This window comes from Budorcas taxicolor, chromosome 21 (assembly GCF_023091745.1).
Source record: "Budorcas taxicolor isolate Tak-1 chromosome 21, Takin1.1, whole genome shotgun sequence".
Taxonomy (NCBI): Eukaryota; Metazoa; Chordata; class Mammalia; order Artiodactyla; family Bovidae; genus Budorcas; species Budorcas taxicolor.
The window spans coordinates 60,238,623-60,255,083 of NC_068930.1; the positions used below are offsets into that span (position 1 = coordinate 60,238,623).

Below are 16,461 nucleotides of genomic sequence, written 5' to 3' on the forward strand. Positions count from 1 at the left end.
GAGGATAACGAATTGACTGTTGGAATTGACAACACGGAGATCATGGGTGACCTTAGAATGAATTGTTTCAGAACAATGGTAGGAACAATCTGATTTGCAGGGTAATGAAGATAAAACCTCAGATATGCAGATAACACCACTGTTATGGAAGAAACTGAAGAGGAACTAAAAAGCCTCTTGATGAAAGTGAAAGAGGAGAGTGAAAAAGTTGGCTCAAAGCTCAACATTCAGAAAACGAAGATCATGGCATCTGGTCCCATCACTTCATGGCAAATAGATGGGGAAACAGTGGAAACAGTGACTGACTTTATTTTGGGGGGCTCCAAAATCACTGCAGATGGTGATTGCAGCCATGAAATTAAAAGACGCTTACTCCTTGGAAGGAAAGTTATGACTAACCTAGATAGCATATTGAAAAGCAGAGATATTACTTTGCCAACAAAGATCTGTCTAGTCAAGACTATGGCTTTTCCTGTGGTCATGTATGGATGTGAGAGTTGGACTGTGAAGTAAGCTGAGCACTGAAGAATTGATGCTTTTGAACTGTCGTGTTGGAGAAGACTCTTGAGAGTCCCTTAGACTGCAAGGAGATCCAACCAGTCCATCCGAAAGGAAATCAGTCCTGAACATTCACTGGAAGGACTGATGCTGAAGCTGAAACTCCAATACTTTGGCCACCTCATGTGAAGAGTTGACTTATTGGAAAAGACCCTAACACTGGGAGGGATTGGGGGCAGGAGGAGAAGGGGACGACAGAGGATGAGATGGCTGGATGGCATCACTGACTCAATGGACATGAGTTTGAGTGAACTCCAGGAGTTGGTGATGGACAGGGAGGCCTGGCATGCTGTGATTCACGGGGTCGCAGAGTCGGGCACGACTGAGCGACTGAACTGAACTGAAGATAAAATAGGAAGGTGGAAAATGTAATGCCATCTACAATAAATTCTCCCAATCATTTTGTTTGAAGGGAAACAGAGGAATGAGGGATGGTGGTAAAGTGAGATAAATGAAGATTTTGGCTAAGATGGAGGATATTAGGGTATGTTTGTATACTAATGCATCTAATCCACTGAGGAGGGACAGAGTGATGATATATGAGAGAAAGGTGAGAACTGCAGGACAGATGCAGGAGTAAGGTTCTCCAGGTGATTGGAGAGAATAGGATGCAGGACACAAGGGGTGATGGGCAGCCTTAGGCACAGCAGAGAGATTTCTCACAATGCAACAGGCAAGAAGGCAAAGCATGCAAGTACTAAGGAAGGTAAGGTGACAGGTGAGTGAAGAAGCGATGATGGAATGCCTTGTGATCAGTCTTGATCTTCTACATCAAGTATTTTTTAAAAATAAATTTATTTATTTTAATTGGAGGTTAATTACTTTACAATATTGTATTGGTTTTGCCACACATCAACATGAATCCACCACAGGTATACATGTGTTCCGTATCCTGAACCCCCCTCCCTCCTCCCTCCCCGTACATCCCTCTAGGTCGTCTCAGTGCACCAGTCCCAAGCATCCAGTATCATGCATCGAACCTGGACTGGCTATTCGTTTCATATCTGATATTATACATGTTTCAATGCCATTCTCCCAAATCATCCCACCCTCGCCCTCTCCCACAGAGTCCAAAAGACTGTTCTATATATCTGTGTCTCTTTTGTTGTCTGGCATACAGGGTTATCATTACCATCTTTCTAAATTCCATGTATATGCATTAGTTTACTGTATTGGTGTTTTTCTTTCTGGCTTACTTCACTCTGTATAATAGGCTCCAGTTTCATCCACCTCATTAGAACGGGTTCAAATGTATTCCTTTTAATGGCTGAGTGATACTCCATTGTGTATATGTACCACAGCTTTCTTATCCATTCATCTGCTGATGGACATCTGGGTTGCTTCCATGTCCTGGCTATTATAAACAGTGCTGCAATGAACATTGGGGTACACGTGTCTCTTTCAGTTCTGGTTTCCTTAGTGTGTATGCCCAGCAGTGGGATTGCTGGGTCATAAGGCAGTTCTATTTCCAGTTTTTTAAGGAATCTCCACACTGTTCTCCATAGTGACTGTACTAGTTTGCATTCCCACCAACAGTGTAAGAGGGTTCCCTTTTCTCCACACCCTCTCCAGCATTTATTGCTTGCAGACTTTTGGATCGTAGCCATTCTGACGGGTGTGAAATGGTACCTCATTGTGGTTTTGATTTGCATTTCTCTGATAATGAGTGTACATCAAGTATTAAAGGCACAGCTGAGAGCAGAGAGGGAAAGGAGGTGAGGCACAGTACTTGAGGAGTGGGAAGAGGTGTGACCAGGTCACTCTGCAGAATGGGAAAATAAACATCCCAAGGAAGAGAGGTGGGATTTCTGGGTCATTCTGAGTACCCACTTGAGACTTGAAATCATGAATTTATGCTGAGACCAGCTGGTGGAATTTTAAACAGACTGGTGTGCAACTTTTGTCTAGTAATATTCTGCTCTGCCAATGGAGTAGAGATGGTTTTAATGACAGGTTGGATTATGCAGGCAAGAAAGAAAGAGAAGGGCAAAGAAGTTACAGAAGTATTTATAAAGAGAGACAAAATTATGGTGAAAAAGTAAGTATGTTGCGTAGTGAAAAAAAAGTGGCGGAGAAAACGTATTGATGTCTCCAAGAAATCCAAATGTCAGACTGTGAATACTAGGGTAAGATGAAAGTATAGAAGGTAGTGCACAGAGCATGAGATGATTGTAGTGGAGATTTTGGAGGCAGTAACAATATCAGAGACAACAAGGTCAAGAAAATGACCACAGAAGTAAGACGGGGGAAAGATCACTGGGGAAGAACAGGCCTTGAAAGCATTGGTCCATATGGCTGGTGAAATCACCAAAAATAGTAACAAAAATTAGGTGGAGAGAAAGGTAGGGGTCCAGATGCTAAACTCATCAATGAAAGTGAGTGATGGGAAGGTTGTCATACACTGGCAGCCAAGAAGAGTTAGAGGGAGTAAAGTCTGACTACAAAGGGACTGAACATTTTCAAGGAGAAGACAGGAGTTAATTATTAAGAAGTAGCCCTTACGGAATGAGGACAATGACTCCTTGAGACTCAAACATGTGAGACGGCTGCAGAGAAAAGAATGATAACTGGGATTGGCCAGATTACTCTTTACAGCAATTGAGGGGACCATTCAGAGAAAAGATTAGTAGTATGGGGGAATTTACTGATAACAGACCACATATTCCAATGAATGGATTTGGGAGAATGGAGATGGACCTACGTTTCAGTTCAGTTCAGTTGCTCAGTTGTGTCCACCTCTTTGCAATCCCATGGACTGCAGCACACCAGGTCTCCCTGTCCATCGCCAGCTTCTGGAGTTTACTCAAACTCATGTTCATTGAGTCAGTGATGCCATCCAACTATCTCATCCTCTGTTGTCCCCTTCTCCTCCTGCCTTCAATCTTTCCCAGCATCAGGGACTTTTCTAATGAGTCAGTTCTTTGCATCAGGTGGCCAAAGTATTGAAGCTTCAGCTTTAGCATCAGTCCTTCCAATGAATATTCAGGACTGATTTCCTTTAGGATTGACTGGTGGATCTCCTTGCAATCCAAGGGACTCTCAAGAGTCTTCTCCAACACCACAGTTCAAAAGCATCATTCTTCAGCGCTCAGCTATCTTTATAGTCCAACTCTTACATCCATACATGACTACTAGAAAAACCATAACTTTCACTAGACAGACTTTAATATGCTGTCTTTGTTGATCATAACATCTTTTTAATTTCACGGCTGCAGTCACCATCTGCAGTGATTTGGAGCCCCCCAGAATAAAGTCTGTCACTGTTTCTTTGTTTCCCCATCTATTTGCCATGAAGTGTGGACCACATACCACAGTATTAGTTTTCTGAATGTTGTTTGGGTGAAATTAAAGGAAATTCAGAATAGTATGTGGTATAAAGTAACCAAAAGTGACCTGGAGGCTTGGGTTTCTGTAGTGACGTAAAATTGGGGTGAGAGGCATGATGGATGTATTAGGAGTGTCATAGAGGAGGAAGATGGGTAATAATTCCAGACTGGAACATATGGACCATATGAGGCTCCTGGATTCCTGTTCTCACCATTGACTCCATTTGGGATGAAGCTTCATTGGTGTGGGGAGGGCAGATGAACCAAAGCCTCACAAAGGAATGGTCATTGGCAGCCTGATACTGTGGGAATTTATTTTCTGCTTCAGCACACCAGTGGCCAGCTGAGGGAAAAAGTGGGTTCATCTAAAAACAGGTTTCCAAAAGTTTCTTTTCTTGAGATGTTGAAGTGATCGAGTGAGTGAGACCCTGAGGAACTGAGACTTGCCTTCTCTCCTATGATTCTTGGGGGTGTGGCAGGATGCAGAGACTGGCTCCTCTCCTGTGTCTCACAAAAGTATGGCAGGTTTGGACAGAGAAAAGAGGAGGGGGCCCTGGCCTTGCATCCATGGAACAAAGCTAGAAAAGGAGCTGAGTTTCCATCTGGTTGAGAGAGAGGAAAATGAGACACAGTTTCTCACTGAACTAATTCTGCACAAGCAGGCTGGAGCTAGGATAATTAAAAGACTGCAAGTCATTGGAATTCAAAGAAATTTGGGGCAAGGCTATCTATATATCCCTATACCAGTGTATATTACTTGAATCTATTACTTTATCATGGTAGGGCAACCTATTATGCTGTTTTATTCTTTAAAATCATGTTGGTTAGTCATGTTGCTTTAGTCTCCCACATGAATTTTGGTATTGGCTTATCAATTTCCATATACACAAAAGTACAGCTGTAATTTTTCTTGGATTTGTATTGAATTGATTGATAAATTTTGAGAGAACTAACATTTTTACATAAAATCATTTTTAGTCTCTCTTTATAGCCTTCATTAAAATTTTATAATTTCTACACAAGCCTTGCAAGTCTTTTTTGGTTTATTTATAGGTCCCTATTACTTTCTGAATAGGGTTTTAAAATTTATAATCTTTTAATCAGTCTTTAGTGGAGTGGTTTTTATATACTGATATGTTTGTCAATTCCATAGCATTCCCATACTTGTTCTGATAGTTTGTCTGTTGATTCTTTTGGATTTTTATATAGATACACATATAATCTATGGGTAATAAAATTTGTTTCCTATCTTTTAGTTCTTTTATTTATTTTTTTTCCTTCAGAAATATCAGATTTGGGGTCACTGAAGTCATCAATGACTTACGAAAAACAATCTAGAAAAAGACAATTAGTAATTGAAAAGTGTAGGATGCTATTAATTATAATAATAATAGAAAAACACATAACAAAATAATGTGATACCTCAGAACAACTTTACATATTTACGTGTGGCAGGAATAGAAGATGGATTAGAACTGCAATGAATTATCTCTGGGAAGAAAGAACATATTAATGGAGGACAGAGTATCAAGTGGGGCTTCCCTGGTGGCTCAGATGGTAAAGCATTGAGAGAGTCATTTCCTAGGCAGGTTGATAAGAAGTCTAGGGGTCCCCAAGGAGAGAGGGGTCTGGAACTCTCAAGGAAGAAGAAAGGACACACTTTTTTTCCCCCTCACATTCCTTAGGATTATATAACAATAATGTATCCTGTCTGAGGACAGTCTGTAGATTAAACCTTCTGGCTAATCCTGTTATCTTAAAATGTAAATTATGGGAGTAGGTCTGGTGAGGTCTTTACAACCTTCAGACATTCTTTTGATTCATTGGAGAGTATATAACTCCACTGCTAACACTAGCAAGGGGGTACTCTTTCTGCCCTCTTCTGATGCCTATGTCAGAAGCTTTCTGTATTTCCTTTATACTTTAATAAAACTTTTATTACACAAAAACTCTGAGCAATCAAGCCTCATTCATCTCTGGCCCCAGACTGAATTCTTCTCCAGAGGCCAAGAATCCCGGCATATTTTTGTGGTTCAGCAACTACCTTTCAGCACTGCCTGCAATGAGGGAGACTTGGGTTCGATCCCTGGGTTGGGAAGATATCCTGGAGAAGGAAATGGCAACCCACTCCAGTACTCTTGCCTGGAAAATTCCATGGATGGAGGATCCTTGTAGTCTACAGTCCATGGTGTCGCAAAAAGTCAGACACGACTGAGTGACTTCACTTTCTGATATACCTTTTTATCCTCTGCTGTACAGAAGCAGTAGGTATTTCCAAACATAAATCACCAGAGTATCAAGGAAATTTGGAGAGACATTAAAGTTAGTAGTAACATGGCAAAATGTCACAGAGAAAAAAGTTTATCACACTAGCAAGCAGACAAGGGAAAATGACAAAGTTCTTAGGTATTTTTAGGAAACATTTTCACTCCATTATGCCTGCATGTTTAACTTGTACTGCCAACTAAACATAACTGTCATATAATACAAAATGCCATCCCCAATTCTGAATAAAGTCACAAACTTACCATTAAGTGTTGTGTTCATAACGAAGCCAAGTAATGCCACATCATTGGCACAGGGACACTTTGTCGTTTTGAGATCTACCACATGTGGATATAATTGCTGGATTGTTCTTTTGTTCATCACAGTGCCAAGTTTCCAGTGAAGGATAGGTTCTGTGGAAATCAAGTTTTGGTGTTTAAATTACAGCAGCACTCTTGAAAATAGAACATTACTGCTTTCTTTTTTTCTGTCTTTTTAAAAAGTTAAAAAAAAAATTAAATTGAAGTATAGCTGATTTACAATGTTGTGTTAATTACTGTTGTACTACAAAATGATTCTGCTATACATACATACCAACATATATATATATGTGCATATACATATTCTCTTTTACATATTCTTTTCCATTATGGTTTATCACAAGATACTGAGTGTAGTTCCCTGTACTATACAATAGGACCTTGTTGTTTATCCAGTCTATATGGATACCCATTCTATATGAATCAGAAGTTTGCATTTGTTAATCCCAAACTCCCAATCCATCCTTCTACCCACCCCCGCCTTGGCAACCACCAGTCTATTCTCTATGTCCATGATTCTGTTTCTGTTTCATAGATAGGTTCATTTCTGTCATACTTTAGATTCCACATATAAGTGATATCATAAGGTATTTATCTTTATCTTTCTGACTTACTTCACTTAGTGTGATAATTTCTACATGCATGTTTCTGCATCCATGTTCCTGCAAAGGGCATTATTTCTTTTTTTTATGGCTGAGTAATATTCCATTGTGCACAGGGGCAGTGGCTGCACCAACACAGGAGCAGCCGAGAGGAACTACCCCATGTCCAAGGTCAGGGGTGGTGGCTGAGAGGAGATATTCAACGTGCAACGTAAGGAGCAGTGGCTGCACTTTGCTGGAGCAGCCATGAAGAGATCACCCATGTCCAAAGTAAGAGAAACCCAAGTAAGATGGTAGGCGCTGACAGAGAGCTTCAGAGGGCACACAGACTGAAACCACAATCACAGACAACTAGCCAATCTGGTCACATGGACCACAGCCTTGTCTAACTCAATGAAACTAAGCCATGCCGTGTGGGGCCATCCCAGATGGATGGGTCATGGTGGAGAGGTCTGACAGTATGTGGTCCACTGGAGAAGGGAATGGCAAACCACTTCGGTATTCTTGCCCTGAGAGTCCCATGAAAAGTATGAAAAGATAGGACACTGAAAGATGAACTCCCCAGGTCAGTAGGTGCCCAATATGCTACTGGAGATCAGTAGAGAAATAACTCCAGAAAGAATGAAGGAATGGAGCCAAAGCAAAAACAACACCCAGTTGTGGATGGGACTGGTGATAGAAGCAAGGTTCAATGCTGTAAGAGCAATATTGCATAGGAACCTGGAATGTTAGGTCCATGAATCAAGGCAAATTGGAAGTGGTCAAACAGGAGATGGCAAGAGTGAACATCGACATTCTAGGAATCAGTGAACTAAGATGGACTGGAATGGGTGAATTTAACTCAGATAACCATTGTATCTACTACCATGGGCAGGAATCCCTTAGAAGAAATGGAGTAGCCACCAAAATGGCTTTCAACAAAAAAGTCCAAAATGTAGTACTTGGATGCAATCTCAAAAACAACAGAAGGATCTCTGTTCGTTTCCAAGGCAAACCATTCAATATCATGGTAATCCAAGTCTATGCTCTGACAGGTAATGCTGAAGAAGCTGAAGTTGAATGGTTCTATGAAGACCTACAAGACCTTTTAGAACTAACACCCAAAAAAGATTTCCTTTTCATTCTAGGGGACTGGAATGCAAAAGTAGGAAGTCAAGAAACACCTGGAGTAACAGGCAAATCTGGCCTTGGAGTACAGAATGAAGCAGGGCAAAGTCTAATAGAGTTCTGCCAAGAGAACGCACTAGTCATAGCAAACACCCTCTTCCAACAACACAAGAGAAGACTCTACACATGGGCATCACCAGATGGTCAACACTGAAATCAGACTGATTATATTCTATTGGATTTTACTGCTGCTGGAGCTGCTAATGACTTTTTCCATACCTTCTCTAACTTTATTTCTGGAAAAAAATTCTGCTGTTGGTGCTCTAATTTTACTTCTTATAATCATTCTTCCTTGTATTGTCAGGATTCTTCAGCAGAACATTCAGAAGCTCGTGACTGAGCTGCATCTGACTGCTTTAAGAAATAAAAAAGGGGGAGATGCCAGGAGCCAGTGTGAGGAACTCCACCCATGGCAAAGGTCATGAGGAAGGAGGCTTGGCATACGCAAAGGTGGGATCGAGCCTCAGGAGACCCCCTGTTCCCGAGCATCTACCCCCAAAACCAGAGTCTGCCTACTTCACTGTTTTATGCTCTCACCTATACCTATGAATTTACAGGGGGCTGTCCCCCACCACCTCTCTCGGAGAAGGAGTTAACTTGCAGCTTCAGTCAATAAAAATTCCTGGGTGTGACAGAGTGTTCAACTTACAAATTCCTCTGAAGGTTCTCTAACCTGCCTGAGCAGGTTCGTCCAGCCACATGTGATTGTTTACAGCCTTCCAACCGTGAGAGGCACGAGATGCTTTAAACTTTCTAAATACAGATTCTTTTGAGAAGTTAGAAATTATTAGTATAGTGGGTTGGTTAGAAATTATACTGGTGAAGGGTTTTCATTTGTTGGGCCAATATTTGCTGCTAAGTCTCCACATTCTTTGCCCTTATACACATTAATGAATATAACTAGCATATAAGAGAAATAAGTATTAACCTTTGATATTAATCATGTTAAATCTTAGGCTAAGTAAATTCCTTTCTTGATTATAACCCCCTGCACCCTCACCCTATAGGAATGCAACTTAATCTGGTACCTTCAGAGGGTGGTGCCTGGTTTAAGAAAAAATCACCCCTGGAAAAAATAAGTTTTCTGGTTGACTGACCGTTATCAGAAAGGGCCATAAAATGTCAGCAGGCCTCATGGCCAGAAGATGATGTAAAACCCCTAAGACCTTTGTATACATTTATATGAAACACCTGATTTTGACAAGGGTCAGGTCTGCTGACCCCACATGACTCTGTATTCTATCTCTATGTGTAACAAAAAGTATATAAGCAAACATGAAAATAAAGAAAACGGATCAGTTTCTGGAAAGACTGATTCCCCCATGTCGTTCTTTCTTGTTCTCCATTTTTCTGGCTGAATTCCCATCTGGAGCGTGGAGGCTCTCCATGTCTATTTACTTGCCCTGGCTTCTAAGACCCATGCAAGAGGGAGCCCAAGGCAGGGCACCCTCCGCTATTCAAGCAGGCACCAGTGGCCTACATAGATGGCGCAAATTCCTTGTCTTGGAGTTTTATTGGTTTTCCACGTAAACCAAGTTATTCAGCCTTTTTCTCCACTAATATTTCCTACTATACTATCCTTTTCTAATCTCTCTTTATATTTCTAATTAAATAGCCTTTTCCTAGGATGCCAACTCCATCTCCCCTTCGAATTACCCTGGATCCACTGGGGCTGGACCCTGGCAAAGAAGCTCTATATAGTCAGCAAAAACAAGACTAGGAGCTGACTGTGGCTCAGATCATGAACTCCTTATTGCCAAATTCAGACTTAAATTGAAGAAAGTAGGGAAAACCACTAGACCATTCAGGTATGACCTAAATCAAATCCCTTATGATTATATAGTAGAAGTGAGAAATAGATTTAAGGGACTAGATCTGATAGACAGAGTGCCTGATGAACTATGGATGGAGGTTTGTGACATTGCACAGGAGACAGGAATCAAGACCATTCACAAGAAAAAGAAATGTAAAAAAGCAAAATGGCTGTCTGAGGAGGTCTTACAAATAGCTCTGAAAAGAAGAGAAGTGAAAAACAAAGGAGAAAAGGAAAAATATTCCCATTTGAATGCAGAGTTTCAGAGAATAGCAAGGAGAGATAAGAAAGCCTTCCTCAGCAATCAGTGCAAAGAAATAGAGGAAAACAATAGAATGGGAAAGACTAGAGATCTCTTCAAGACAATTAGAGATATCAAGGGAACATTTTGTGCAAAGATGGGCTTGATAAAGGACAGAAATGGTATGGACCTAACAGAAGCAGAAGATATTAAGAAGAGGTGGCAGGAAAAAAAAAAAAAAGAAGAGGTGGCAGGAATACACAGAAGAGCTGTACAAAAAAGACCTTCATAACCCAGATAATCATGATGGTGGAATCACTCACACTCACCTAAAGCCAGACATCCTGGACTGTGAAGTCAAATGGGCCTTAGAAAGCATCACTACAAACAAAGCTAGTGGAGGTGATGGAATTCCTGTTGAGCTATTTCAAATCCTAAAAGATGATGCTGTGAAAGTGCTGCACTCAATATGCCAGCAAATTGGGAAAACTGAGCAGTGGCCACAGGACTGGAAAAGGTCACTTTTCATTCCAATCCCAAAGAAAGGCAATGTCAAAGAATGTTCAAACTACTGCACAATTGCACTCATCTCACATGCTAGTAAAATAATGCTCAAAATTCTCCAGGCCAGGCTTCAGCAATTCATGAACCATGAACTTCCAGATGTTCAAGCTGGTTTTAGAAAAGGCAGAGGAACCAGAGATCAAATCACCAACATGCGCTGGATCATTGAAAAAGCAAGATAGTTTCAGAAAAACATCTATTTCTGCTTTATTGACTATGCCAAAGCCTTTAAACTGTGGAAAATTCTGAAGGAGATGGGAATACCAGACCACCTGACCTGCCTCTTGAGAAACCTGTATGCAGGTCAGGAAGCAACAGTTAGAACTGGACATGGAACAACAGATGGGTTCCAAATAGGAAAAGGAGTACATCAAGGCTGTATATTGTTACCCTGCTTATTTAACTTATGCGCAGAATACATCATGAGAAATGCTGGGCTGGAGGAAACACAAGCTAGAATCAAGATTGCCGGGAGAAATATCAATAAGCTCATATATGCAGATCACTTGAAGAAAGTGAAAGAGGAGAGTGAAAAAGTTGGCTTAAAGCTCAACATTCAGAAAACTAAGATCATAGCATCCAGTTCCATCACTTCATGGGAAATAGATGGGGAGACAGTGAAAACAGTGGCTGACTTTATTTTGGGGGGCTCCAAAATCACTGCAGATGGTGACTGCAGCCATGAGATTAAAAGATGCTTACTCCTTGGAAGGAAAGTTATGACCAACCTGCTGCTGCTGCTGCTGCTAAGTCACCCCAGTCGTGTCTGACTCTATGCGACCCCATAGATGGATTCTCCAAGCAAGAACACTGGAGTGGGTTGCCATTTCCTTCTCCAACGCATGAAAGTGAACAGTGAATGTGAAGTTGCTTAGTCGTGTCCGACTCTTAGCGACCACATGGACTGCAGCCCACCAGCCTCCTCCGTCCATGGGATTTTTCAGGCAAGAGTACTGGAGTGGGATGCCACTAGACAGCATATTAAAAAGCAGAGACATTACTTTGTCAACAAAGGTCTATCTAGTCAAGGCTATGGTTTTTCCAGTAGTCATGTATGGATGTGAGAGTTGGACTATAAAGAAAGCTGAGCACCGAAGAATTGATGCTTTTGAACTGTGGTGTTGGAGAAGACTCTTGAGAGTCCCTTGGACTGCCAGGAGATCCAACCAGTTCGTCCTAAAGGAGATCAGTCCTGGGTGTTCATTGGAAGGACTGATGTTGAAGCTGAAGCTCCAATGTTTGGCCACCTGATGTGAAGAGCTGACTCATTTGAAATGACTCTGATGCTGGGAAAGATTGAGGGCAAGAGGAGAAGGGAATGACAGAGGATGAAATGGTTGGATGGCATCACTGACTCAATGGTCATGAGTTTGGGTAAACTCTGGGAGTTGGTGATGGACAGGGAGGCCTGGCATGCTGCCGTTTATGGGGTCGCAAAGAATCAGACTCGATTGAGTGACTGAACTGACCTGAACTGAATATTCCATTGTGTATTAGTATTGTGTCTTCTTTATCCTTTTATCTGCTGATGGACATTTAAGTTGTTCCCATGTCTTGGCTATTGTTAATAGTGCTGCTATGAACATAGGAGTGCATATATCTTTTTGAATTGTAGTTTTATCTGGATTCATGCCCAGGAGTGGGATTGCTAATAATTGGCAATTCTATTGTTAGTTTTCTGAGGAACCTCTATACTGTTTTCCACCAACTGTGTAGGAAGTTTCCACCCACAGCATAGGAAGGTTCCCCTTTCTCCACACCCTCTCCAGCATTTATTATATGTAGACTTAAAGAAATATATTTATTTGGTTGTGCTAGGTCTTAATCTTTGATTTTTGTTGTGGCATGAGGAATCTAGTTTCCTGACCAGGGACTGAACCTGGGCCCCCTGCATTGGGGGCATGGAGTCTTAGCCACTGGACCACCAGGGAAGTCCCTGTAGCCTTTTTAATGATGGCCATTCTGACCAATGGGGCTTCCCTGGTGGCTCGGATGGTGGAGAATCTGCCTACAATTTGGGAGACCTGAGTTCAATCCCTGGGTCAGGAAGACCCCCCTGGAGAAGGGAATGGCTACCAACTCCAGTATTCTTGCCTGGAGAATTCCATGGACAGAAGAGCCTGGCAGGCTACAGTCCATGTGGTCACAAAGAGTTGGACATGACTGAGTGATTTGAATTCTCTCTACATCATTCTGACCAATGAGAAGGTACTTTACTGCAGTTTTGATTTGCATTTCTTAAATAATTAATTATTTCTTTCTTCTAAGGATTTTTTAAAAATTATGTAAAGGAACTATTCCATTGTTTAAAAAAATAGGTGTATCACCTCATTTTTCATCAGTTAAAAATAGGTTGATTCTTATTTTCCAAAGTATGAGGAATGAAGGTTAATTTCCTTGAAGGGGGCCTGACAAAGTCATACAGCAGAAGAACATGTCATGTGGGAGATACTGTTTTGAACATCTTTAGGAAATACAATTGGCCACAGGATCTATCCCTAGAAATGGCATTGCTGGGTCACAGGGTTTGCACATTTATAACTTAGAGAATAACTTCTGCTTTGAGAGGCCCCATATTTCCTTTCTGTTCACTTTCCCAATCCCATAGAGATGGCAGGAGATATAGATAAATAAGAATAAATCTGGAACAGCAACAGAGAATGGGGAAAGTTCTCATCAGTGGCCAAGACACTTGGAGGGATTTCTGGAAGATACCAAGGAGTCAGGGAGAGACTAACAGAAAAAACCAGTCAGAGGCAAGACATTTCCAACCCCTCAACCCAGCAATCTATTCTTAGATATACAAAGGGCTGGAGCTGGACAAAGTCAAAATTTATGCATGAGAAATGAGAGAATTAATTTTTCTGAAAAAAATGAGAAAAGAGAATATAAAAAGTAAGCCAGGACAATTTGACAGAGTACTGCTGTCTGAATTTCAAAAATAGTCAAAGGACTTTTAAGAACAGAGATATAGTCACTCCATAGCTGTTTACATTTCTGCAACATGAATCTCCTCATCAAGTTTTCAATAAAGTCTGCTATAAAACCAAAAACTTAGTATTTACTTACTATATTCTACAGTTTGGGCAAAGTAAGAAAAGGAACTAAATTTCCATCTAGGCTGACATAGTGTAGCACAGGTATGGCCAAGAAGGAAAAGAGACACAATTTATAACCAAATTAATTCATTCTGAAATTCAAACAAATCTGAGGCAAGGCGGCTGACTTTCCAGGTTGTAGCATGTGTGTACAGACAATTAATGACCATATCTCAGAGGGCAGGGAGATTTGAACTTGCATCTGGAACATGACTGCACTGACTTGAAAATGCCTCTTTACTGATGTGTTGTATTTTAAGTGTTTTAGGAATGAAGGAGTGATTAAAAGTCTTGACTGGTGAGAAGCTATAAAGGAGAAAAGTGACTGATGTGAAGGTGACTGGTGATTGTGATTAACAGCAATTTCAATGAAGTGGTCTGCGCTGTGAATCAAAGATTAGGAAGTAGAGATAATATTTTTCAACAACTCTTTTGAATTTAGTAATGAGTAAAGATTCCCAGTTGTAACTCTAACCTTAATACTTACTGCTACTTCCCAGTGTTTTCTACCCACGTCTTCAGCATCTCAGTAAATGATACTGTAATCTACTTGATTGCTCAAGTAAGAAATCTAAGATTCATCCTTAATATCTGTTTCCTTCATCCCCATTCCACCTGGAGGTCATATCAGCTCTACTTTCAAACTGTATCCTGAACACTGACTTCTCACTGTCTCCACTGCTCATCCCAAGTACTCCAGAGCATCTCCTGTGTGGAAAGTGGCAACAGCTGCTCACCAATTTCCTTCATTCTCCAGGCAAGAATACTGGAGTGGGTTGCCATTTCCCTCTCCAGGGGAATCTTCCCAACCCAGGGATCGAACCCAGGTCTCCCGCATTGCAGGCAGACTCTTTAACCTCTGAGCCACCAGGGAAGCTCCCCCATTCTTGTCATTTGCCCTTAAGAGTCAGTTCTCTACATGGCAGCCAAAGTGATATTTTTAAAAAGAATAAATCAGTATCATTCTCCTGTTTAACACACTTCCGTGGCTTTTCATTATGATTAGAATAAAATCCACACGTTGCTGTGACCTCTGCCCATCTGTCTAAACTCATTACACACCACTCTGTCATTCACCGTGCTCCCACAACACTGACTTCCTCTCATTTCCTCAAACAGATGAATCTCCTTTCTGTAGCTGGAAACTTTAAGAACTTTTAATTTTCCACAGTGGCTGCATCAATCTACATTCCCACCAACAGTGCACAAGGGTACTTTTCTCTGCATCCTCACCAACACTTGTTATTTGTTGACTTTTTGATAACAGGCATTCTGACAGGTGAGGTAGTGGCTCATTGTGCTTTTGATTTGCATTTCCCTGATGATTAGTGATGCAGAGCATCTTTTCAAGTGCCTGTCAGCCATCTGCATGTCTTCAGTGGAAAAATGTCTGTTTAGTTCTTCTGCCCATTTAAAAAATAAGGTTGTTTTTATATGGGTTCTTTGTATATTTTGGATGTTAGCCTCTTATCTGATATATTGTTTGCATATATCCTTTCCCACTCAGTAAGTGGCCTTTTTGTTTTGTTGATAATTTCCTTAACTCTGCAAAAGCCTTTGAGTTTGATGAAGTCCCATTTGTTGTTTGTTTCCTTTGTGTGAAGAGAAAGATCAAAATAAATATTGCTGTAAGCTGATACCCAAGAGTGTACTGCCTCCATTTTCCTCTAGGAGTTTTATAGTTTCAGATCTCACATTTAAGTCATTAGTCCATTTTTGAATTACTTTTTTTTTTTAATTTAAACTTATTTATTTTAATTGGAGGCTAATTACTTTACAACATTGTATTTTGCCATACATCAACATGAATCTGCCACGGGTGAATTACTTTTGAATATGGTGTGAGAAAGTAGTCCAGTTTGATTCTTCTGCCTGTAGCTTTCCAGTTTTCCCAAAACTAAGTACTGAAGAAGTTTTCTTTCCCTGCACTGTACTTCTTGCCTCCTTTGTCATAGATTCATTAATCATATAAGTGTGGGTTCATTTTTGGGCTCTCTTCCACTTCACTGATCTATGTGTCTGATTTTTGTGCCAGTACCACAGTTTTAGTTACTATAGCTTTGTAGTACAATTTAAAATCAAAGAGCATTATACCTTTAGCTTTGCTCTTCTTTCTCAAGATTGTTTTGGCTATTTAGGGTCTTCTGTGTTTCCCTACAAATTTCTAGATGATTTGTTCTAGTTCTGTGAAGAATGCCATTGGTATTTTGACAGTGATTGCACTGAATCTGTAAATTGCTTTGGGTGGTATGGTCATTTTAGCAATGTTAATTCTTGTGTGTTTTTTTTTTTTTAATCCATTCAGCCACTGTCTTTTGATTGGAGTATTTAGTCCATTTAGAGTAAAATTATTGATAGGTATGTATTTATTACCACTTTGCTCATACATGATTATTTAAAGTTGACAATCTGTTAAGTTTGATATCTTAAGTAGGTCTGACTGAGGTTCTTTTCCAATTACTGCCTCTGCACTGGGGCTAGGAGCGTGTGAGATTTGGTGTATGTTC

The 16,461-nt window shown here is 40.6% G+C and overlaps 1 protein-coding gene across 1 annotated transcript in view; it reads right to left on the reverse strand.

The window, feature by feature from the left end:
- The window catches only part of CATSPERB (cation channel sperm associated auxiliary subunit beta), a 129,598-nt gene that overhangs the window by 78,361 nt on the left and 34,776 nt on the right, over positions 1-16,461 (reverse strand). The window contains 1 exon segment of the mRNA XM_052659538.1: positions 6,413-6,562. Coding sequence (XP_052515498.1) covers positions 6,413-6,562 — 150 coding nt within the window.